We start from the raw sequence: 24847 nt of genomic DNA, 5'->3' as shown, positions 1-24847 counted from the left end.
TAAAATCTGTTTTTAAACTTTCTTTTTCCCAGTGCAGTTCATTATAAAATAATTGTACAATTGTACTTAGATGCTGCTATTATTAAAGTCAAGTTTGATGAATATTGTTTTTGGGATGAACTGATTTTGTGATAACATGCATTTCCCATTGACACCTGTCCAAGTATACTCAGGACTGGTCTTCAGTGGGTTAAAAGAGGTGTTTATACAACCCATCTTTATATTTTGGGCCAAAGTGTGTCACCACAAGCTCTTGATATTAATATTTAGCACTTCTCCAGACTAGTAACCAGGGAGTCTTCACAAAATATGGACCTATACATCACCATGGTTCCATAAAGCATATGAGACAAGAATAAATAAAATTCAGCTTTTACAGCTCTTGCCAACTTGCATACTATGTATATATTCACAGGACATACTGAGGAAGATTATTCCCACACTCTACTGCATCCTCAAGAGACAATGGAGGTTGAATTTCTTGGTCATAGTAGTGTTAATATTTCACTATGTGATATGTAAATTTTGGGGTTCTCCCCCTCCTCCTCCCCCATCCCTCCAGTCCTTTGAAATTACAGAATCACTTCCGTTTAAAAAGGACAAAAAAAAAAACTGTTGTTCCACGAAAGATTAATTTAAGATAATGCCAATTGGAACAAGGCACAGTCGTTTCGCTTCTTCTCTGCAAACAATCAAACTATGAAGTAAGCGAATTCTCGTTAAGTGACCTCAGAGAAACGTTCCTGTGTTGAAGGTCGCAAAGAATCAATAATCCCTTTTCAACAAAGCCGATCGATGAATGCACCCCCTAATAAAGGCCACAAGTCTGTGATTAAGTTCAGTTTTGTTTAATCAAGATTAATGAACATTGCCTCGAAATGTGGTCTGGCTGAAAGCCAAAGAACTGGAAACTTCCAAAGTCAGTGATTTTAGGGCATGCATGTACGTGATTATTTTCTTCTTGGATATATAATAATGTGGCCTTTCTATGTTTCAAACACACAAAAAAAGATCTCAACTCATCACTTCGTCTATAATTTTAGGCTGTCTTTTGCAAAACAATATTATACCTTAATAATATGTATGTGGTACCGTTAAATGCAAAACAAAAGTGATGCGTTCAAACAAATATTGACCCGTTGAAGACGGACTGATTTTGCTATAACACGCATTTCCAATAGACACCTGCCTGAGTATTCTCAGAACTCGTCTTCAACGGGTCGATATAACATTAAACTTGGGGTGGAGTTAATTCATGAGTGTGGCAAATACACTTTGCAAATACAGCATTGTTCTCCAAACAGGGAGAGGCACAATGAGTAAGCTTCTGTTCATTTTATATCTCATTGGACAGATCTGTTTTAAAAAGGCACTAATGAAATGTGCATCCAAATTGAAAAATCTGATCTGCATGGTCCTACATGCTTCCAAAATCTCTGACATTGTGTAATCACAAGACTACGAAACAAATAAAAGTTTAAAAGCTGGAAATCTGAGATTGAGCTGATTTCCCATAGATGATAGATGGAACATTAGCATAGTGACAGGTGCTCATATAGGTCATAAAAGCACCAGTATAGTTCTCAAAACTTTTGTATGCTGTAATGACAGTTCAAACAGAAGGAAGGCTAGCTATACAGTCTAAATCGGGTTGGAGGTAATCTTTTAATCCGAGATCTCTCCGATGCTTACAAATTGCTGGTAACGGTCTCTATCTCTGCTGATAAAATATTCAATCCTAAAAATTCTAGCCTCTTGCATTTGGAGGCTGTACTCAGTGTGAGTAGAAATATGTTTCTACATTGTAACTAAGTTTAGATGATGCTCAGTATAGACATGCTTCATACAGGCTGTTGCAGCCTACAGGTAAAATGCAGAATTGAAATATACATTTCGGCTTACCTGCAAAAAATTGAATTATTCCACACACTTTGCCCACTTTCCTTGTGACGAGATCCCGCATACAGCAGGCGAGTAATGACGTCAGTCCGACAAACATGGCCGCGATGCAACCCACCCCGATCACGATGGTGCAAATCTTCCACGTCAGCGTGGGAATGTCGGCAAACGTGGTGTAGTGGCCACAGTCGACCACGTAGCTGCCCGGCGAGGTGGGGTAGTTGCAGCGGCGGAAGACACCAAAGTGGACGGGCAGGGTGGCGTTGAGCATGTGGCCGCGCATCCAGTAGGGCATGAAGAGACCGATGGAGGACGCCATCGTTGCCAGGATGGATACGATGGACCAGAGGATGCCCACGGCCGTCAGCCCGAACGAGATGGTCATGGTGGTCTGGCTGGTGCAGGTAGCGATGCGGTCCCGGCTGGCCAGGCCAGTGTTGCTTCCCGTCCCACCTGTTCCACAGCGGTGGCTGGATGTGAGACTAGTGGCAGAGCGCTTGATGTACGTCCCTGGCTCCAGCGACCTGTATCAGATGAAAATTTAAAAAATATCACCGGTTTACACCTCTTTCTTTAAATTGTTAAAGAGATGATTTGATGGCTACATTTTTTTTTTCATGATGACAAGATTCAAATGCCTGGAACAGACATGAGGAGTCCATATATCATACAAGCTGAATAACAGATGTAGTCTCTGTTTTGATACATGCATTTAATTAGAAGGACACATCGCCAGAAACACAAACACACACACACACACACATACACACCCACCCAAGCGCAAACACACACAGAAAATATACTTCAATACATTATTTAACATTGAGTTGACTTAATCTCGAAAATGAGACAATGATAAAACATTTTTAGACCAGAAAAAAAAAAATTGTATACCTTAAAGGCTGCGTAGTCGATGATCAAAAAAAAAATGGAAAAAGAAGTGAGAAGTATCTAGATGTTCTGTAATGAATCTGGGCTGTTCCTAATAACAACATCTAATGAGGTAGTTCCCACAATGCAGCATTTATCTGTATTAATCAACATCACTGAGAATAATATAAAACGATTCATCAAAACTCTGGAGGGTAACTTCATAAATTTTTCATCTTGTTTTGCCTCCTCTCTCTCTCACACATGTCTATTTTCCTTATTTCTATTCATTACTTCCTTTTCCTTCAATGCGCATAGAGACATTAATCTATTTTTGTGATATGCGCCATATAAATATGGTTTATTATTATTATTATTAAATTGCATATAGCAGGATATACAATTCAGCTTTCTTTCTCATTGACAGACCTGTCCAAGAGTAGAGTAATTCAAAATATGATGTGTGTATGCTTCACCTCAACCCCCCCCCCCCACAGCTCCCTCGATGGCAGCTTGCTGTATATCAAAGAGAATGCAACAAGCAGAGCACTGGTTCTTATACCCCCCCCCTCCACACCCCCCCCCCCCCCCCCCTGTTTACCAGAGTTGATGGATGATAGTTCACGCTACATGTGCAGGCAGTCCACATGTGAAAATTCAGACATAAATACATTATAGATTATCATTTCTTGGTATTGGGATAGACCAAGAGAACAACCACAAGACGGCAAGAAATAAAAAAAATATGTTGTTCAGAATTTGTTGACCTTCTCACGTTACCCCTCTTACAGTGTCATGATCATCCTCAAGATGTAAATGGAAGCAACTCAAGATGTCTGTATTAGCATCTCCAAACACATCCCACTCGGCATCTCCCCTTCTCCCCCCCCCCCCTTACCACACTCTCCTCCTCCTCCTTTTCCTCCTCCTCCTCCTCCTCCTCCTCCTCTCCTCTCCTCTCCTCTCCCACCTCATCTTCCCCCTCCTCCTCCTCAATCCTCCTCTTCCTCTCTCTCCTCCTCCTCTTTCTTCTTCATTTTTTTTCTTCTTCTTTTCTATCTTCAAAGGGCTATGCAACCTATCACAAAGATAAACTTGACTTGTGTGCTTGTTTTGAGGTGGAATGTGTATGTCTTACTCAGGACTCTTGTCATCTCTCTCTCTCTCTCTCTCTCTCTCTCTCCAGGAGGAGGGGAATTAAACAGATGCATAACTTTACACTTTTAATTGCATCTGCGGGTCAGCGAGCAGATATTAACCAATTAACCAGATTCCCTGATAAGGGGGTAAATGAAAGTGATTATTAAAATCCTACCCAATTACAGTGAGTGCTGCATTAACGGGTACCCCAACATGCTAACTGCACAACTAAGGGAGATGTGAGGTGCTAAATAAGATATCTTACAAAGACACTCAGAACAGGATACAGACGGGGAGAAAAAAAAATCCAAACTCTGATTGCAATTATATGTATGGATTATAGCAATTACAGCTTCTACAAGCCACAATGTGGACACAGGGTGTGATTTATAATCCTAATTATGCATTGCCCAATTCACGCGTGGTGTATTACAACCCAATAACAATACTGCACCCTTTTTCCCCCTCATCTTTTGACAATATTTTCCCCCGAATCAATTCACAACGTTTCACATCTGTGGTTAGACTCCCCATCAAGTCCGCCACTGAGAAATGATTGCAGACGCCTCAAACCCAACGAACAGGAAATGCCCACCCCCTCACTGTTTAGAGAACACCCCGCGCGACTTCCATCGATTCTTTCACACCTCGACATGCCTGGCTAACACATGGCGTTTATGAACTCTTGCTTTTTAAAGGTAATTCGGCAGATAATCTTGGTTTTGGACACCATATAGATTTATGTAATTTGACTAAAAGGGAGAAAAGAGACATGTACAGTATTTCTGTTCGATCGATATTATGAAGAGTGCATCGCAAATCTTGCAATTTCCAAATGTTTGTATCAATGAACAAATTGATCGACATGGCATTACTGTAGCTCTGAAATTCACCTCCTTGTTTTCCCATATTCTGATCATCCCTTTTGCCTTTTACTGAATGGGAAATGGGAGGACATTCATGAACATACCATCTGAACCATTTGAACTTTCTTTACACGGGCTCTCCCTCTTTCTCTTTCTCTTTTATCTCCATTCATTCATAACTTAATTCCTCAAGCTCAGAGTTCTTTGGTCACATTAGGCGTTTTCACATCAGCCCGATGTTTCGAACTAGCGCGCTATTTTCTGACTTGGGAAATTAACCCGATCACGAAATAGCGCGCTATTTGATAATGTGAATACAAATTAGCGCGCTAATTGATCGAGAACATTTCTCGAGTCCAACTCGGGAAATTTCGGAAATAGCAGGATAATTAATGGGAACTAGCGTGCTATTTGATCATAATGTTCGGGCTGATGTGAATAGAAAATGAAATAGGGCGCTAATCTGCGATCACGAAAAATATCTCGAGCTTGGATTTTTATCGGGCTGATGTGAAAACGCCTATTTACTCAAGTAGCTGTCTTCATTTGTCCTATAAATGGTCACAACCAACTATTGAACAAAGAGAAAATGTGCTATTTGATTAACAATACCATACTAAAGCATTCCATTCACATCCTACCACATTACTGTGATAACAACTGGTTTGACAATTCCAGGCCTACCAAGTTACGTATCCCCCAATCCCACTTTTGTGTGTGTGGGACTATGGGCGTCTGCCATTGGAAGACGACCCTCAACATCTCAAATCAAATCATGAACTGCCTTCAAGCTGATCTCATCTCCATCTCCCAGTGACAAGAAAGGTACCTTGCTCTTCTAAAGAAACCCGTCACAGACTCATTTAAAAAAAGAAGACAAAAAAAGATGGGTATCTATGACATAGATGGTTAGTCATGCGGACAAAGAATGACACCGGGCATTGCTGTCCCCCACCTCACCTCTGCTTGGCGTTGTCTGGTAGACTTTGTGCCCTTGAGCAGCACAGGTGTACAAAAAGCCCCATCCTTGGTTTGGAATTAATTGATCCCACTCTTTATGAGTTGGACAGGACACACACGTGGTGGAATGTGTGACATCATGTGTTCATCGATCACAAGTATGAGATACAATGTTCTTTTTTTCTTCTCATATTTCTCTGCCACATTGCATTCAAAACTCATTAAAAATGAGTTTTCTAATGATAGCATTTATCATTCCAACGGTCAGTGACCCTGATATGTTTGGTATTTATTTTTGCACTTATAGTTTTTAGCAAGGTAACTTTTTGTACAATGGGATCACTCTGATGATATCTGCAATCATCAAGAGCTCACTATTCATCTTAAAATTCAATCTACTTGCATTTGGTTGATATGCATCAACTAGCTTTGAGCAGATCCACAAAATATCGGTCCATACCTAACAGAGGAAATCACATAACAAAGCTGATGTATATTTTTACACTGGTGGGCAAGTGAGATGATGTAGTAGTTACTATAATCTTGATACCAGCAAATTCGGTACTTTTCTCGCTAGCTACACATATATAATATGATGCCAAGACAACTTAAAACTTATATCAAAGAAAATGAAGAAATGAATTGGAAGGCTAAAATTGATTCAGTATACCTGTCTTGATAGGATGTCTCATTTGATAAAATGCAGAAAAATTTTATCAGTGGACATGATTAGTTAATGTAGAATCTTCACTTGACAAAGGAGTATGTCTTTAAGATGAAGAAATGACTAACATTTTATAAAGGCCACCCATAAAAAGAGACCAGTGTTTTATCCTACTATAAAAATTATCTTCTTCAATGGGCCTGCTGAACACTAATACAATCACGTGTTCTCTCTGCATTGTCTCCGGTTATACAGAAAGGAAAGAGAAGTTAATCTAAAACACTCAGATTTCTCAAATCTGTCCTGATGTATAAAATTTCCAGACGCTTTCTTTCACTGACTACAATTTGAATGCCAGCCAAGAGATGTTTTAACGATAATCAGGAATATCCATGGCATTCAAAAAAAAAATAATAAAAATGGAACTGACAATCTGATATAAACTAGCCGCAGAGGAAATAGTCTCAGTTTTGCAGGGAGTAAATGGATACCAGATGTAACTCATATTTTTATTTTTTTTTCTCTCTCTCGTTATTAGATCATTTTTTTTCCCCCTAACAAAGCTTGTTAGGCACTCGTTCCCTAGGCTCACCGTGGAGGCCTGTTTGTGCATTGCAGGGGGCAAACCACCATCTTCAAACCATCAACTACATCAACAAGACTGCTAGTTTTGAAATGTAGATGAGAATGTGCTTCTCATTTGAACATCTCTCTCTGGCCGCGTTCATGCGAATTTCGTAGCCAGAATCACAAACATGAATCATGATTCAAAACGGCGTTTCAAATCACGGTCTCAGCGGAAGAGCGTTCATGCGGGCTTTCGCAATGCTGATTCTGGCTCTGCTCATCCTTTGCCATTGCGCAGCGCACTGCGCAGTTTCTGCAACTCGAGCCAGACCTCCTTATGCCAACTGATCAGTCAGTTATTATAGGCCTTTACGTTTTAATTTCAGTGAATACTTTCCAATACTAAGGTGTGGCATTCAGGCTCTGCCCACAGAAGGGAATAATCCTAATTCTTCGTCTCTCCAATCGTTTCCCTAGGTAGACACAGCGCTGCAGCCATTACTTTTATCAACTCAATCGGAGAGTAATTACATGTATTATTATATTAAACAGCTAACGTTAGATACTAGCATAGAATCGGTGTATGGCGTTGATGTAAACAAATAAGTGCAAGTATGGTACCGAAACACACGATTCATTAGACGTACACAACAGAGCAAGAAGCTGTGGGATACCCCTCGAGACACGCATGCGCACAACGCACAATGACGTCATAGAATCATGATTGAAATCACGGTTGCGTTCATGCGGTTTCTGCGATCGTGATTCTGGCAGAATCATGATTCAAAACGCCCTATTTTCCGCGTTTCAGATCGGCGTTTTGAAACGCGTTTAAATGGAAAAATCGCATGAACGCAACGCAACTAAACACGTTTAGCGACTAAACGTGTTTAGAAACGCAATTCTAGTTTCGCATGAACGCAGCCTCTATCTTTTCCTCAAATTGATATCCCTGTATACATATCTGCCTGTTTCTCTGTATCTTTATCTCTATCTATGCAAACCTGTCTACATGTGTCTAGCTATCTTTCTATCAAATATACCTCCATATTACTAGTCAATATTATCTTTCAATCCTACTGTATATCTATCACTCTTTGTATCTACAAACTTCTCTTTTTTACAGCCACCATTGACACTAGTGCATAGCAAGCCTTGTAGTAGTACAATATTGTTAAATGCTATCAAAAATATGTGTGTATGTATGTGTGCATTAATATGTGGTGTGAATAATTTTTATGAAATGGTATATGATATATACGCAAGAATGAACATTATGTACATAACACTGTGAACCTACAAATATTGTAGTAGTTGTTGACTATTATTGTCTATCCACCTATCCATCAATTAACTCTTCCATTCTTACCTTGTCAGCCTCTCCCTCTCTAACACATTTTCCTTCTAAATTTTCTATAAAGTCTAAACCTGTCTTTTTGTCTGGCTGTCTCTTTCTAAGTCTGTCTATCTGTCTATTAAACTGTTTCTATCTGTTTCTGACCTTCTCTCTGAAAGCATATCTTTCTTTCTTTTGACTGATTTTATTCCTCTCTGCATACAAATACACAAATATTATATCATACATATTAATCTTCTTTTCCTCTCTTTTGTTTTTTGTTTTTTATCATCAGTGTGAACTTATCCTGGAGGACACTGAAAGGGGACCGAGGAAAGAGAAAGGCTCTGATAACCTTTAACAGATATTATGATCTATGCCAATACACTCAAACAACACTGCGCAATCCATTGCCAAACTCTTGACATTTACAATAGATCGCAGTCAGCCTATACTCTCCGTGGGCCTGGAAAATTAGCCGGGATCTTGGGCGAAAAGAAAAATTCAAGAAAGTTCAAGGAGAAAATGTTTTTCATCTTTGGTAATGGATGCAAGCACAATCAGATGAAATGGGAAGCAATTCAAGAAAAAAAAAGTGACTTCTTCTAACTTTGTCAGAGTTGAACTCGTGAAATAATGTCATGCACTAGAATTTTTGTTGACTGCAGAATATGAAAGAGAGAGAGAGAGCCTTATTATTTTTTTTTTTCATTTGGAAACTAATATCAAAGCTATCCTATAAGAATGGAGAGACTTTTCCTTACTCGGTCACAACACCCCCCCCCAAAAAAAAAAAAAAGAATATGAGAGAAGTCAGCGATACGTCAGGACATGTGACATGTACAAACACAATCAGCAACCCTCCCCACAGACTCAAACGGAATGTGAAGATGGACAACACGAGGAGGGCAATCAATCGCACATTCTTCAGACAACATGTCATTCCTGTCATATTCTCCTAACCGTTCACATCCATCGGCACGTAAGCATCACAACAAATCGTGAACTTCGAGTGATTCTGCCCCCCTATGGTCTCGTTAAAAACTTACGTGTAGCGAAGAGGTATCCTATCCATCCTACACAAGGACCCTCGAGCAACTCCACTGAGAGAAAAATAAATGAGCAAATCACAGTGGAGATGATTCAGGAATTAACTGTTTCACACATCCTCTTTCTTTGCACTCGACTCTTGAAATGACAGCAAATGAGGCCCTTGACAAATTATCCGACTCCCCCGCCGCTCCTTGGAAGCCATCCACATCGATAAATGCGAATCAATAATTCATCAAAGTGGCCCTGGTTCTCACTGATGGCAGAGCTAAACAATCAATATCAACTTTTGTCACGGAAAAGCGCTGTTTGGCCTTTGAATTAACGCCTTGCCATTCATGAGCCATGGGATAGGTTCGGAGAGAGGACACGTAACGTGCTCTTTCAAAATCCTCCAACACCCCCCCCCCCCCCCCATGCAACAACGACAATAATAACTTTGCTATGAAACCTAACAAGGTGACTGCAGCAACAAATGTACTCATATCCGATTATAATGACAGGAGTAAAAAAAATCACAACCTACATCCCTTAAAGGGACTGTGCAGTACTGGTTGAGGTGAGGATTCAGGTTTATAACATTTTTTGTGAGATAATGAGAAACTTCTTATAAAATATGAAAGAGCATGTAATTTCAAGAAGGATTCAATGTTTATTTGACGAATATTGGCCTTGAAATGGCTATTATCCAAAAAAGCGATCCTAATAAAATGTGACAAGCCACGACTTTTATTAGGATCTCTTTGTTTTACCTTGTTTTTAGATATCTCAGTCATTTCAAAACCGATTTTCATCAAATGAACTTTTGATTCCCTTAGAATTGTATGCTCTTTCACATTTCATAGAGTGGTTTCTAAATATCTCGCAAAATGTTACAAGCTGAATCCTCACCTCAACCAGTACTGTACAGTCCCTTTAACCAAACTATACAGTTCATAAATGACAGTTGGATATGCTGTTGTCCATCGTGCTCCATGTCACGATGTGACTGAGAGTGCGAGTGTGGAATGTGTGAGATTCCTTTGTTCAGGCAAACCATCAGGTGGGAAATGGGGACAGCAGGCGTAAACAGCATAGAAAGTTAGAATCGGGCAAGCCAGGTGGAGAGAAGTGGTTAGGGAGAAAGGACAGTGTGGAAGAAAGAGGGAGGCTCAGTGGAGTCAGGGTAGAATGGCTAATGTAGAAAGGGAGAGTTGGTAGGAGAGAATAGGTAGGCCTATTTAGTTAGGGGGAGATAGTTGGGATAGATAGGTTTAAAGCCAAAAGGAGGAATTAGTTGGAAAGAAAAGGGACATGTAATAAAAAGGGGAAAGCTAGTTGGAACCAGTTTAAGCTCAGTAGAGGGTGGAGTTATATTAGAGGCGACAAGGAAAGTAAATTTGGAGGGAAAAATCAGTGGGATCTGAACATCTGTCAGAGCAAGACATGCTCTTCTAACTCACTGGTGATAGGAGTAGAGAGGTAGCTGATCGGCCTACAACGCAGCGCTGCATTTCAGGCAGGAGAGTCATGGCACAGCAGCCCCACGCATTAGGGCAGGGCACGCGCAAGACATGCTGCAGGCACTGACAACAGCTGAAGTCTCCTCCTCACCATTACTTCAGGGTCTGAACACCAAATCAGACATCGACACCGACGAGCTGGGCTCGAAGGAACCATCGTTATCTCGACGGCATAGCAAATACGCTCGGCGGAATCACCGTCAGGTAACTCAACGGCATCATATTGACGGCATCACCATTAGCTCAACGGCATCTCGGTTAGCGTGAGGGCAATTCCCGCTACCCGGACAGAATTCCCGTACCTTGGTAGTCCTCCGGTGCAAGCGGTGGCATCTCGGTCGACACGACGACAATTCCCGCCAGCCGGACGACATCCTCGACATCGCGATTATCCAGGCAACTTCTGCATTACCGCACAGACTAGTTCACACCCCCCCCCCCCTTCCCGTCGGACAGTATACATTGAAACCACACGTGCGCACAGTAAAGTATTGAACCACAGGTATTTTATTCAACCCGGGTCTAGGATGTGTTTATAAGATTAGTCTAGGATGTGTTTACATGAGGAAAGGATTTATTAGCATATTATATTATCTCATTGGATTGCTCCTGAACGTTTCTATAATTTCTTTGGTGTAAATACGAACGCAATTGTAATAGGTTTTTTTTTTTGTGGGAAAGTATTGTAAAAATATTTTTTTTTTTTTTGAAGTCTTGTTGGAAAAATAAATAGCATAAGAGCTGCATTTTTTGTTCAGTAAACTCACGAAGTGTTGAAGTGTATTAATTACAGTGTATCTCATAGCAGAACCAGACTTATCGTCAGTCGTAGATAAATACAGATCTTAGAGCTGACACTCCATTTTTGTTGTTTTTATCTTTGTGATAGCTATTAGATCACATTCTTTTTTTCTCAGCTTTAAAAACCCCAATACAATTATGGGAAATGAAAAAAAAAGTGCAAAGATTCTCTCTGTACTTTGATATTCACATCAACGAAACATAAAAAATGTTGCCTTGATGATGTCATTGTAAAGAAAAAATATAATTTGATCTATGCTTGACATACAATAACATCTCACATCACAAAGCTCTTCATAAACATGTGATTTTTTTAAAGTATATATTTCAAGGTACACAAACAAGATAGTGACCAGTCCACACCAAATTCTCTTTCTAGCGAAGCTTAAAGGGATGGGACAGTATTGGTTGAGATGAGAATTGGGCTTTTAACTTTTTGCGAGATAGCAAGAAAACACTTATGATATAGCACAGAGCATACCATTTTAAGAGGAATTCAAAGTTTATTTGATGAAAATCGGGGTTGGAATGACTGAAACATCCTAACACAAAGTAAAACAAAACTATCATAATAAAGCGTAGGTCCTACACCTTATTAGAATCGCTTTTTTTTTTGGTTGATATCTCAGCCATTTCAAAACCAATTTTCATCGAATAAACGTTGAATTCCTAATAGAATTACATGCTCTTTCATATTTCATAAAAGGTTTCTCATTATCTCACCAAAAAATGTTAGAAACCTGAAACTGGGTCCCAACCTAAACTATACGATCCCTTTAAGTGCTATAGTATCATTCTCTGTCGTATATCAAAACTAAAGTAATACAAGCTTTAAACCACAAGCACTGGTTGCTCTGTATGATCTCATCTTGGATGGAATAATGCCCAACAGCATCAAGGGAGCTGATGCAAGGAGTTTAATTCCCTAAATGAACGAAGTCTGAGAGTTTTTATTTGATAAGGTCAAGATGCAATCAACAGCACTTGGCATCGGCCAAAATACTTCCAAATCCCCCACAGGCAGAGACAGCTTGTCTGGATATGCGATACACCTCAATCCACTTGATATTTGACAGGGTGGGCAAAGGAATACCAATCAAGACATGGTCTGTAAGGGCAGATGCCACCTTTAAACTGGAAGGTCATGGGTTCAAAGCCCGCTAGAGAGATTCATATCATCCCCGGCATGTGCGGAAGAGGTTTTGGAGTCATAAGTCTTCACTGCTCTTCAGGAAAGGAAAGCGCCCTGAAGACGTAGTCGACGAAATGTGCACAAATTGAGCACCATGTCTTGAGAATCATCGCTGCGAAAAGATGCGGGCCCTTTGCAAATGAGGGAGACTTCACTTTATCCCTACGCAATTCTCATACTGCGCCAGGATAATAAGCGCATGGGACGGGGAACTGTTCTGCATGCGGGCAAGACAATATGCTAAAATCTATCTGCATTAAGACCTTTATCCTCAGAGACCGGCATGAGCACCTGTGACGTCCAACTGACAAAACTAGTTGACCCATTTATTTGGAAATTCAATACAAGTGCAGTCTAACCATTCTCATACCAGAGTAAACTGCAACATGACAAGTCCAATTTTCCATAGGTAGACAGCACTGAAAGCATTTGATCTAGCATGTCTGCTAAAGGAGCTGAACGCTGAAGTAATACAGGCAGTCGCAACGGCAGAATGAAAATGCATCCAGCATGTACACAGCATCAGATGTGATGAATCCACCCCCTTGGATGAACTTGCAACATGCTCCTCAACCGCTCTTCATGCAGAAATGTGCATTACGCAAACAGGGCAAGCAATAGTCTAACCAGTACCAATGTCGATGCAAGTTGTATCACTATGCTTCCATCTACTCATGCAAACATGCTGAAGAACTGCTATAGCAAGTGGTCAAAACACAAACTGTCTCACTTAGCATTCAACAATGGTTTGAATTCTTTACGAAGAGTTGAAAGCATTTCGTTTTGACCCATTTTTACCGCAACCTTTCACCTGCCAAGTGATACAAAAGTTGGCATTCAGTCATATTATTGTGCTAAAATAAAACTACATAGTTCGCTCTCAATCTATGGCCTTCACGCTCGGGGTATAACGAGTGTGCCATTAGGTTATCAACGCATTCTTCCAGGCAGGAGCTTCATACGACTTTTCAAGGAGTGTATTTCACCCCTTGTAACATTTTTACACTCGCTGTGACAGAAAAACGCTTGTCGGATATGCTTGCCTTTTGAATTTAGCTATATGTCACACACTGCAACACTATTACCTATATACATCCAGTCCCAGAAACAACATTTATGTACTTTGATTCTGTGTATTTTTGTTTTGTTTCTAGCATAACTTTTGCATTTCATTGTTACTGTTTCATAAAGCAGAATAAGAATTTCTTTTATTTGACCATATGGTTGGCATATATACCATTATTGGGTGCATTTGTTGTTGATGCAGAATTATATGAAACTTCCAAATCGCCAAATCCATAACTATATTTCAACTTGGCAACACAGTCTAGAATAATGAATTTATTGTTTCCCTCTCAAATTGACTGATTTTTGTATCTTTTTATGATTTTGAGCAGAGAAATTATCCAAAGACTCAATGGTTCAAAATTGAAAATTAGACTTGTGCATTTCATCTTGAACTGCTTTTGCAAAATATGAGGTATTACATGCTAAAACTATATCACAGTATGGAAATTTTCTGGGGTTTTTTTTCTTTTCAAACCTACTGACCTAGCTATAAAGTAACATCATGCGAATACTTGAGGGAGTATGAAATCATGGGCAGAAATAATCTTTTCCACAAATCATACAAAAAGAGAAATTTTTACTGATATTTGAGGAGTGCAAGAAACGAAGCATGCAAAAGTTTTCACTTGTGCAGAATCACCCAGTTTCTTTTTCCCCTCTATGTTGATGCTCTCCTGAAAGAGGGGTGCCAACACCCAATTTTTCCATCAAGTTTCTCATTTAGTTTTTTTTATACACATACACTTGTGTCACTACTGATGACAACTTTCAGTAAAACACTTCTGGCAGATACCATGCATATTCATCACCAATTAGATGAAATTCAGAAACAGAAGTGCAATCGGAGATATGAAATGACAATCAATCTCCGTGTAATGATAACATTCATAACCTCACGCTGGAAGCCAGATGGGAAAGTCGTCGCAGCTAATTTAGATTTAGCGAAGTCGAATCCATTCCAACTCGGCTTAACAAGCTCTGATTGAAGAAATTCATACTCACCTCTGCATCCAATTCAAGCTCTGTAATTCAATTGTGCGCACCCAACACAGCGGAGGAAAGTACAGCTTTCACACACACCCTTGACAATACAACAGCATATCTACAATATTATGTACTGCACACATCTCAAGAGAACTTACCCTAAAGTTTAGACAAAATCAGAACATGGGTTTTGCACTTTCTTCCTAATCAGCTCTTCTTATTGTCTCATATGATATCTTTAAATTCCCATAGAGTTAAATCAAATGAATCCACAGTATACTTCCAAAGGTGGAAAAGCCTAATTTTGTTGCCACAGATTTCAAAACACAATAAATACAGCTTGTGAGAAAGAAAATGGTGGAAACAACAATGCCTCAAATTCTAGCATGAGAAAAAAAAAGCACATTACAAATGAAAGAGAGACAGATTACAGGAGAGGGAGAAAAAAACAAGAAAAAGAAAGATAGAAAGAGAAGGGGGTGAGGAGATGGAGGAAGAGGTAGAGAGAGAGGAAGAGAGAGCCAAGCCAATCCTCCTTAAAATCCTATTCACGGATTATCTTGCGTCAATGCACCGCGCACTCACGCATAGAGCATAAACACGTATCCTCCTTGTACATTGTGCAACCGTCCAAGCGAGGGTTTTTTTTTTTCAACTCCCATTGCATGAAATCTGTTTTTTGCAGAGAGCAGAGTGCAGGCAAATGCCGCCAGACCGCAATCTCGGAGAGACAAGATTCTAAAGACAATAAGGTGTATCTGGATGAGGCATCGGCTGTAGTCTTTAGAGGTACAGACTCCACTGTGACACCTCATAATGGAAGCACTATAGTCTTTGTTTCCAATCCCAGACCTCTTTTTCTGCCCTCACGCTGCTTTACTCTGTGTAGATGTGACCATTGGTTTTTATATACGTTACCTAATGCATTTGGTAGAGGCATTTACTTCCTTTGCATAAATGCAATTTGATCTCTCAAGTGTGCAATGGATATACGTACACTCAGCAAAGATTAAAAAAAAGAAGAAAGTAAACACTTTTCCAACTTCATCTTTCTCATAGACTATTTAGCTATTATTAATGTTTTATATACCATATTAAAGCTAATTTAATTGGCTTTCATTCTTGTGGGTCAATAAAATGGGAAACTTTACACATGAGTGAACACATTCGTTTTTCTCTTCCAAGGCACAAAAGCAAAAATTGCAAAAATGGACAGGTTGTTATTTAAGCGTATGTACTCTTCCACATAACAATGAAACAAAAGACAGATTCAACACAATAAGAAATGCAAATTAATTTACAAAAATCAACCTATGATCTCTATGTCTCTGAAACCCTCCAAATATAAAGAAAGGCAAAAAGTAATGGAGGAAAATGAAGAATCTTCTGTCAAATCCATATCCAAAAGACATAAGAGAAGAAGCAATGGTAACAAAGATGGTAGAAATTTGAAATGTTATTCCAAATTAAGAAAATTTGAAATAATATTTGGTTCTTGAATTTATCTTATGAATTCTTAAATACTTCAATCAAAAAAGGAAATAAAGATATTCTGTTCATTTTATCACCTTTGCGGCTTACTTCCTATGTCATTTAAACTTTGAGTTGACGGAAAATTCCCATGTTCCCCCTTCAGTTTCCCCACTATGTTACTATGTTTGAGAATATACAGAGAAACAAGAGAAAGAAACTTATTTCTGCTTATTTCATTCATGTCTCTCATTGTTTTTCAAATATGATTGCTTGCTTCAGTAGTGCAGAATTTCTAAAAACCTCTCTGATCTCTAAATTCCAAACTGAATCTTAAATTGGGAACATAGAAAGTTAAAGATCGCATTTCTCTCACCCCATCAAAATGACAATTTTTTGGTAAACTTCTTTTTGTCTTCTGATGCTCATTAAGAAATTATAAAAATGTTTTTTCTGATAGATTCATCCTGGTAAAACCATCACAACATTTCATCTGCCGCCAGTGCAATTATAACATCTGGATAGATTAGTCTTAATTTTCAAGTGACATGATTATAGAAGACAAGTTAGCAAGTTGAATTTTCTAGAATCGGAGCTTGACTCTCAGGCGGAACAGATACTGATGAAAGTTAAAGATCCACGAATTCTTTTTAATCGAAATGAGCCTTCTATTCATTCTTTTTTTTTTTCTCAGAGATTTATTCATCTATTGATTGAATTAATCCTTTGAAAGTTTTGATAGTTTCTCCCTATGTTCAGCAAGCACTGCAGTCAATTTTCTACCTTCAAATGTCAAAATTCAACATTTATGCCCATCTTTTCCACAAAATGTGAGTAACATGAACCAGCAATGAGCCAGTGTTCCCCTCCCCCCCCCCCAAAAAAAAAAATGCAAATGCTGTTATTCATCTTTCCCACATGCATCCATCATCTGTGCAAATTTTGGACACACTCTCCTATATATTTCCATTTATGCAGGAGAGAACATTTCTACAGTAGTTCATAATTTCATAGGTACACTAACACGTTCTTGAAATACAACAATCTGCAAATCATGCATTGTATATCATATATATATATACATATATATATATATATATATATATATATATATATATATATATATATATATACACTACATACATACTGTATATAATCTTTACTTTTATAGCCATGGGAATTTCCTTTTCTTAAAGGACAAGTTCACCTTCATGTACATGTGGATTGAGTGAATGCAACAATATTAGTAGAACACATCAGTGAAAGTTTGAGGAAAATCCGTTCAAAAGTTATGAATTTTTAAAGTATCTGCGCAATTACTGCTGGATGAGAAGAATACTACAGTGTGTGATGTCACATGCGTATAATGATATATAATGAAAATAAAAAGAGAATTTCACAAAATCTTACTTTTTGAATAGTGTGCACATTTCTTGGACTTGTTACTGATGTATGTTAAGGATGATATTATTCCCCTTGCCTTCTGAAAGAGAGAAGTCGAGTGTTCTTTTGTTATGCGAGAAAAGTGAAAATAAGGTGAATCTTCTTTATACTTTCTTTATACCGTTGTACTCATGTGACATCACAAGCTATAGTAGTCTTCTCATCCAGCCATGACGGAGCAGAAACTTTAAAATTCATAACTTTTGAACGGATTGTCGGATTTTCCTCAAATTCTCACTGATGTGTTCTAATGATATTGCTGCATTCACTCAACCCACATGTCTATGAAGGTGAACTTGTCCTTTAAAAGCAACAGCATGTTAAATTGTAATGAGAGAGTGACAGTTAGCAAAGGAGAATATATTATATGTGAGCATATTCCATGCCTATTTGAGGAGAAACCCACTCTCATCGATTTTGTGCGACTGAGGAGGAACATAAAGCGCTCTCCTCATCTCTAATGGGTCGGCCTATTTTTAGTTAGCACCCGAGCGTCTGGTGGATATTAACGCTGCTATTTGAGACCATGTCTCTCTCAACAATGAATTCATCAGCAATTCATTCACGCCATCACCCCCTTCCCATCCCTCCCCTCATCCCCCCCCCCCCCCTTCCCAGTTTTCATCACGACATCCCCCGATCAGGTTGCGCACTCACGAACTCAACAAATGATTTTCGCCACACGTCTCTTCGCACATCAATGAAAAGAACCCATCTCGTCGGGGGCATGGGAAAGAAAAAAAAAAGAGAGAGAGAGAAAACACGGCCACGTGACACGTCCGCGACGATGCAGACACCCAGAAACATCTGCTGCACTTAATCCCTGTCAACTCGCGGGGGCAAAATGGCCGATGACCGAACATTGGAGGACGTGATCCGCGGGGCGTCCCAGGGTAATGAGGAGAGGGTGGAATCGGGCTCGTTTGCTGTCAGATTCAAATCAGCATCCTCAGGGACAGGTGCGAATACATCCATGGTCACGAGAGTTGAGGGAAGACTTGCCAATGTTGTCTTGCTCAACATGCTCCCAAGGAGCCATGCTCAGGAAGGACCCTTATCTGAACTAAGGGAAACATTTTAAAGCTAAAGTGTCACTCTGGAAAACAGACAATATTTTCAAGAAAAAAATTGCTAATATTTAAACATTTATTCTTGAGATTAATATCATTATCATTGTTATTATCATTCTAAGCATTTTAATAATTGTTAATGTAACTGTTATTATTCTATCATTATTATCACCTGCCCAAAAGCCCACTACCATTTTATAATGTACTCACAGCTTGCCAGCAGTAATTTAAAAGTAGTCAATGAGATGGTGATGCTAAATTGATCACAAAAATTTCAAGATTTTTTTCTCTTTTCTTTTTGCATCATTCATGCGATACTTCAATTTATCCTCAGGAGTATAACACTGTCAAGATATTGAGGGAACTTTAAGTGATACCTCAAACATTGTAGATAACGGTATGTGAAGATGGGCTTCATCGTATTATCAACCGACTTTTCTGATACAAAGAAAAATGTTTTGACATCTTGATTTGCATGAATATTTGATGTTATGTTATCATTTTATGTTATCATTTGAAATCACTGCACTTGTTTTTCTTTGTCTTTGAGTCTTGAAATTTGTATTTGATTTGTATTTGATTGAATGTGGAAATAAATCAAATCACATTAAATCAAGCAAACAAACAAAATTGAATCACTTGAAATCTCTAGAAGAATATAAACAGTCCATCTTATCTGTATAAACTTTCTCATCTCAACTGCCATGGATTCCAATGATACACTTTTCATCTGATATGAAAGTCAACTGGGTCACCGCTTCTTGCCATTTGTTTGATATATTTCATGCAATTAAACATTGCAGCATGTTTAACCAAAACTAAAGCAGGCTCATATAATCCAGCACTGATCTTCCAGGGAGTCACATCATTGTTATTACCCACACATGAATTTCAAGAGAAAAAATAAAATTCTGAAGCATTATTATCATGAAAATTTGTTTTGAAAATGTCATGACCTTGTTAACAGCGTATGAAAAATTAGCCAGATTCTGCAAGTTACTGTGATTAAGCTCCCCTTGTTTCTTCCACCCTCCACTGCAGAGACCTAAACGAGCCCAATTCAAGTTAAGGTGGGTAATTACACGCGAACATTATTGTGTCTTCGTTTCTTTTCAAATGTGAAGGTCAGTGGATAAGCACTGACCATTTTGGCTGATGATGTCCCCCTTTTTACGGCCTAATGGCGCTTCAAATTGCCCTAGAATATGGACTTTTTCATCATCCCTGAGCAACAACTGTTGGTGGTACATTTCCGTATGGAAAAAACAAACAAACCACGGTCTACATTAAGGCGCTTCCTTCCACTGCTATATAGGAACATCCCCCCTCCTCAATGTTTATGAACATCTTCCCAAAGAACTACATGTAGTTGCAGATGCTATGACAATAAAATCTTGTGACATTTTCTTCCAGAGTAGGAAGAGGCATTACAGAGACAGCGAGAGAATGGGGGGGGGGGGGGGGGGGGCAGTACAAGTGGGTGGGGTTAAAGATAGATGGATAGTGAATATACAGTGTATGTATCCTGTGCATTTATATAGAATGTTTGTTATAAATTACACAGAATGGCAGTCCTAATTTTATAAGAAGTCCTTGGGTTGGATATTTGCAGTTTGTTTGCTAGACAGGAAAAGAAATGATGTTTCAACCTCATAACTGTGATCAAATGTAATGGGAAAACATGTTTATTCATGGTCGCAAAAATTGTGCCAATGATGAAATGAAAGATATGTTCAAATGTAATTTGCTCGACACCAGATGTTTGATTCCTTACATAATCTATTATAAACAGCTTATTGACATCCGAGATCATCTTAATCTTCACAAAAGAATGAATCTCATCAAGTCTTAAAAATCATATTAGTAATAGTGACAAATTTCTCAGCAGACAAAACATGACAATAAAATTGAAGTTTGAACTATGACACATAGTACACAAAGTTGGTAGAAAAACAATCTATACTTAATCATGAAATTCAATATGTAGGCCTATCAATTTACAGATTGACAAACTGGCTATTTTGAGGAATGATATTCCTTCACATTATGTGGCATTATACATTGCCAGTTGAGAGCAGAAAGGTATTAACTCGATCCACACAATTATGGCAAGGTGCTGGTGCCCCATTGGTTCTAAACTGACAATGTGTAAACACACCATTATGACATCAACTTGGGATGCTGTACAGCATGTCTGTGACATCAAAATGGGTCAAAAATTCGTCAGCATCTCTTGCCAATTGATATATATACAGCCCCATTGATACCCATTCCTCACGATAGTGGAATACATCTATAGTAGACTCATCTGAATTCTCCTGACTCCAAACACAGGCGCTCGCCTCAACCCAACTTGGACCTCACCCGACATTCGCAACCTCCTTCGTTCTTACAACCTCATGTTACAGCCAATGTGACGCCGCGGCCCACAGATACCCGAAGTTTAGCCTGCCTACGTCATTATGTAACACACTCTACACAAGTGCAACCATGGCCTCCCTGGCTTGAGTATTGAATGTCGGCTTCCACTCGCCCCAGTGAATTTGACCTTGAGTTACCGCCACGTGGGGGTGAGGTAAATTATGTCATCAAGCGTCTCCCCTGGAAGTATCAGCCGAGGCTTAATTAATACGTACATGTCGCGCCTGCCGGGGGATGCAATCTTTTGTTACGTACACGCACAAGCATTTTCTGACAGCCATGTAAAGGACTGGTTAGATGCATGTCAGTGTTCGTTGGAAGTAAATGCCATCAGCTTTTGTTGTTGTTCTATGGAGGTTTATTCCAGCAGTGTTTAAAGGGATAGTACAGTTTTGGTTGAGATGAGAATTAGGCTTTTAAATTTTTGCAAGATACCAAGAAAACACTTATGATATAGTACAGAGCCTACCGTTTTAAGAGGAATTCAAAGTTTATTTGATGAAAATCGGGTTTGGAAAAACTGAAACATCCAAAAACAAAGTAAAACAAAGCGATCGTTACAAAGTGTGGGTCCCACACTTTACTAGAATCATTCTTTTTTGGATATCTCGGCCATTTCAAAAGCAATTTTTATCAAATAAACATTGAATTCCTCATAAAATTGCATGCTCTTTCATATTTCATATGAGATTTCTCATTATCTCACCTAAAAATGTTAGAAACCTGAAATTAGGTCTCAACCAGAACTGTACGATCCCTTTAACACAGAATTGAATTGAGTGATACATATTGTGGTATAAGATGTAGGTAGGCCTTACTATATTTTCCTAATTCCAGTTTGCTTGTGACTGTTGGCAGTGTAATTAAAATACATTGTACTAGGGTACCCGGTATTTAAAAAGATCTTTTACCAACTTGTCCAACTGGAGATTCTGGCAAAGATCTCTTCTTTTTTTTTTTTGAGCAGGCAAGTACCTATTGATATTACTTGTCCTACACAGGGCGTTTTAGTTTCCATGGCCCACAGGGCAAGAGTGTTCATAGCACCATAAATATTTTCTCTTCCTACACAGGCAGAGTGAGACAATATTAGTGTCATTCACATGGACATAGGCTGCGTTTACCATCTTTCCCCTGTTTGAAACGGCTTTCAAAAGCCGTTTCCAAAACCCTTTCGAAAGCTGTTTCCAAAGCCCTTTAGAAACGGCTTCCAAAATAGTTGCGTTTATCAACTCATCGCGAACACCGAAACTGGCCTTGTCATTTCACAGCTGCAAAGGGGTCATATACTGTAACCGCAGTACAAAGCCGTTTCAAAACAGCTTTGCGTTTATCTTGCTTCAAAGGGCTTCTAGAAACAGGTTTCTGGAAACCTATTCGGAAACCTGTTTCTGAAAGCAAAAATTTGCAGCTTTCAAAAAGGCTTTCCGAACCCCATAATCAAAACAGCTTTGCGTTTATAATCTCGTAAAAATTCCCTGAGAGCCATTTGGAAAACCTGTTTCTGCCTAGAAAAAGAGTTGATAAACGCACCCTTCGTCGCAGGACATTGATAAGGATCCAAATACCAAGACTTTTTGTGCCCCTACAGATGGACAGAAATATCCCACTAATCACCAATCACACTAGTTTGTCAATCAAATTGCACATTCCCGAATTCAACCAAAATGGTGACCATCGCCCTTGTGTTCATGCGCTCTTGTGATGTGTGTTTTGACTGTTGGGATACCAAAAAAAAAAAGTCTCAAGATTATTTCCTCCCTCGTTCACACACTTGCAGCAGTGTAAATTATTGCACTATTTCTAAAATTATCATGATAATTCTGACATATTTGCAAGATTTCTCGGGAGTTGGATTGCAATGCTGATTGTGCTATTTAGTGAGTTTTTTTATGTCCACACTGGCAAAAAATCATAAGATTTGGATCAATATACAAATCTCGAGAATCGTTTCCCACCAATTTGCATCAATGTGAATCCCACTAGAGATCATTAGCAAAATTGTATGATTTCTCTTCTGCCCCTTACCTCAACAAAAACACTGAATTGTCAACCTTTAATATCAAAATTACATTTGCAAAAATACTTTTTGACACATATCAGATTTTGTTGCTGTTGTTGTTGTGAATGTATCATTTTGATGATAAAATATGTGCTGCTTCTTCTACAGTAGCTACATTATTCTTATTTTGACAAGGAACTGCATGATTTGTCCTTTACTATTCATGGATATTTCAACATAAATGAGTTCAATTTTCCCTTCTTGTCAGGCATCAAGTGTGAGAGCTGCCTTCAAGTACATCAAGGTTGTACAATAGTAATTATAATCTTATTCCAGTGATTCATATTTTGAAAAAGCCCTCTTACTGTCACACACACACACACACACACACACACACACACACACACACACAGACACACAGACACACACACATATGAATGTTCTGCATCTAAAATGCCATATAGATTCAAATTTGTTTAATAGACATCAAAACGCCTTTGAATGTTTGTACAGATAAATAGAGCTAGATAAATGCCATTTCATCATCATCATCATCATAACATTAAGACTTTTTTTTTGAAGTAATAATGACTGGATTAGATGACACTAACCTTATTCTCTCAAAGATTTGGAAGAAGGAAGAATTATCTACTTTTAGTAACAAGACGCTCTAATATCTCCATCTCCAAATATCCCGGCATCTGTTTCAATCCAAACAGGAGTAAATGTAACCATTGTACCACGGCAGGGGGATTGTTAACAATATCTAAAGACTAGCGATATGTTTGTTCAGCAAACAACTCACCGCATTGATATCGGATACCCCGGCCCTCGCCCGATGCTGTTGTACGTGTAGCGGGTGGTGTACATGCTGATAGACAAACGGTGTAAAATATCCGCAGTGATAGCAGTCAGAAAACGTTCAGTGTGGGGCTTGATCACAAGACAAAACTAGGCTCCTGCTTGGGGGCCTTGTATTTGGGTCCATCAAGGTTTGTCACATAATGCAATGTGCGAGTCTCGGGGGACAGACCAGTTTGCATCAAGTTCAATGGATCAAAGGGTGCTTATTCCTGTCCTGCGCGCAAACGAGAACGGTTGTCAAAATCCATCTGTCAGACCACTAATCCCCAAAGGTGTCTCCCAGTGTTCGGAGAAAACATCTGAATTCAGCCTTCAAACAAACATGCCTGCATTATTATGTGGTGGCAGAAGAATATTCGGATGAATAGGAGGCAACAAGCTACACTGTACAAGATCCAATCAACAGCATACCACCAACAATGTTCAATGTACCTCCTCACCTTCAAGACCACCAAATTTGGACACCGAACTAAAACCGTCCCTGGTATCAACAGACGATCTCCTTTAGCATTAATGTGCACCTTCTCCACTGGTTGTCGGGTCCTGGTGGCTACAGATAACTACAAATGGACACAATATGAACCTGTGGCACTTGCCACTCCTCCTGAAATGACTTCACCCTCTGGCTCACGGATGCATACTGTCCCAATTGGAACTTACATCGGTAGCCGCACACCT

At 39.1% G+C, this 24847-nt stretch overlaps 1 protein-coding gene across 1 annotated transcript in view; it reads right to left on the bottom strand.

The window, feature by feature from the left end:
- The window catches only part of LOC139727560 (LHFPL tetraspan subfamily member 6 protein-like), a 34263-nt gene extending 10057 nt beyond the window's left edge, over positions 1-24206 (bottom strand). The window contains exons 1-2 of the mRNA XM_071638541.1: positions 24111-24206; positions 1903-2423 (exon numbers count right to left, since the gene is read on the bottom strand). Of these exons, the coding sequence (XP_071494642.1) occupies positions 1903-2423; positions 24111-24175 (586 nt within the window). The 5' untranslated portion in view covers positions 24176-24206. The remainder of the gene's footprint in view (positions 1-1902; positions 2424-24110) is intronic.
- Positions 24207-24847: the final 641 nt, after the last annotated feature.

Source organism: Diadema antillarum, unplaced genomic scaffold, assembly GCF_040938485.1.
Source record: "Diadema antillarum isolate AM-2024a unplaced genomic scaffold, OU_Dant_1.0 seq00000136_RagTag, whole genome shotgun sequence".
Classification (NCBI taxonomy): domain Eukaryota; kingdom Metazoa; phylum Echinodermata; class Echinoidea; order Diadematoida; family Diadematidae; genus Diadema; species Diadema antillarum.
This window is presented reverse-complemented; position numbering and strand designations above follow the sequence as displayed.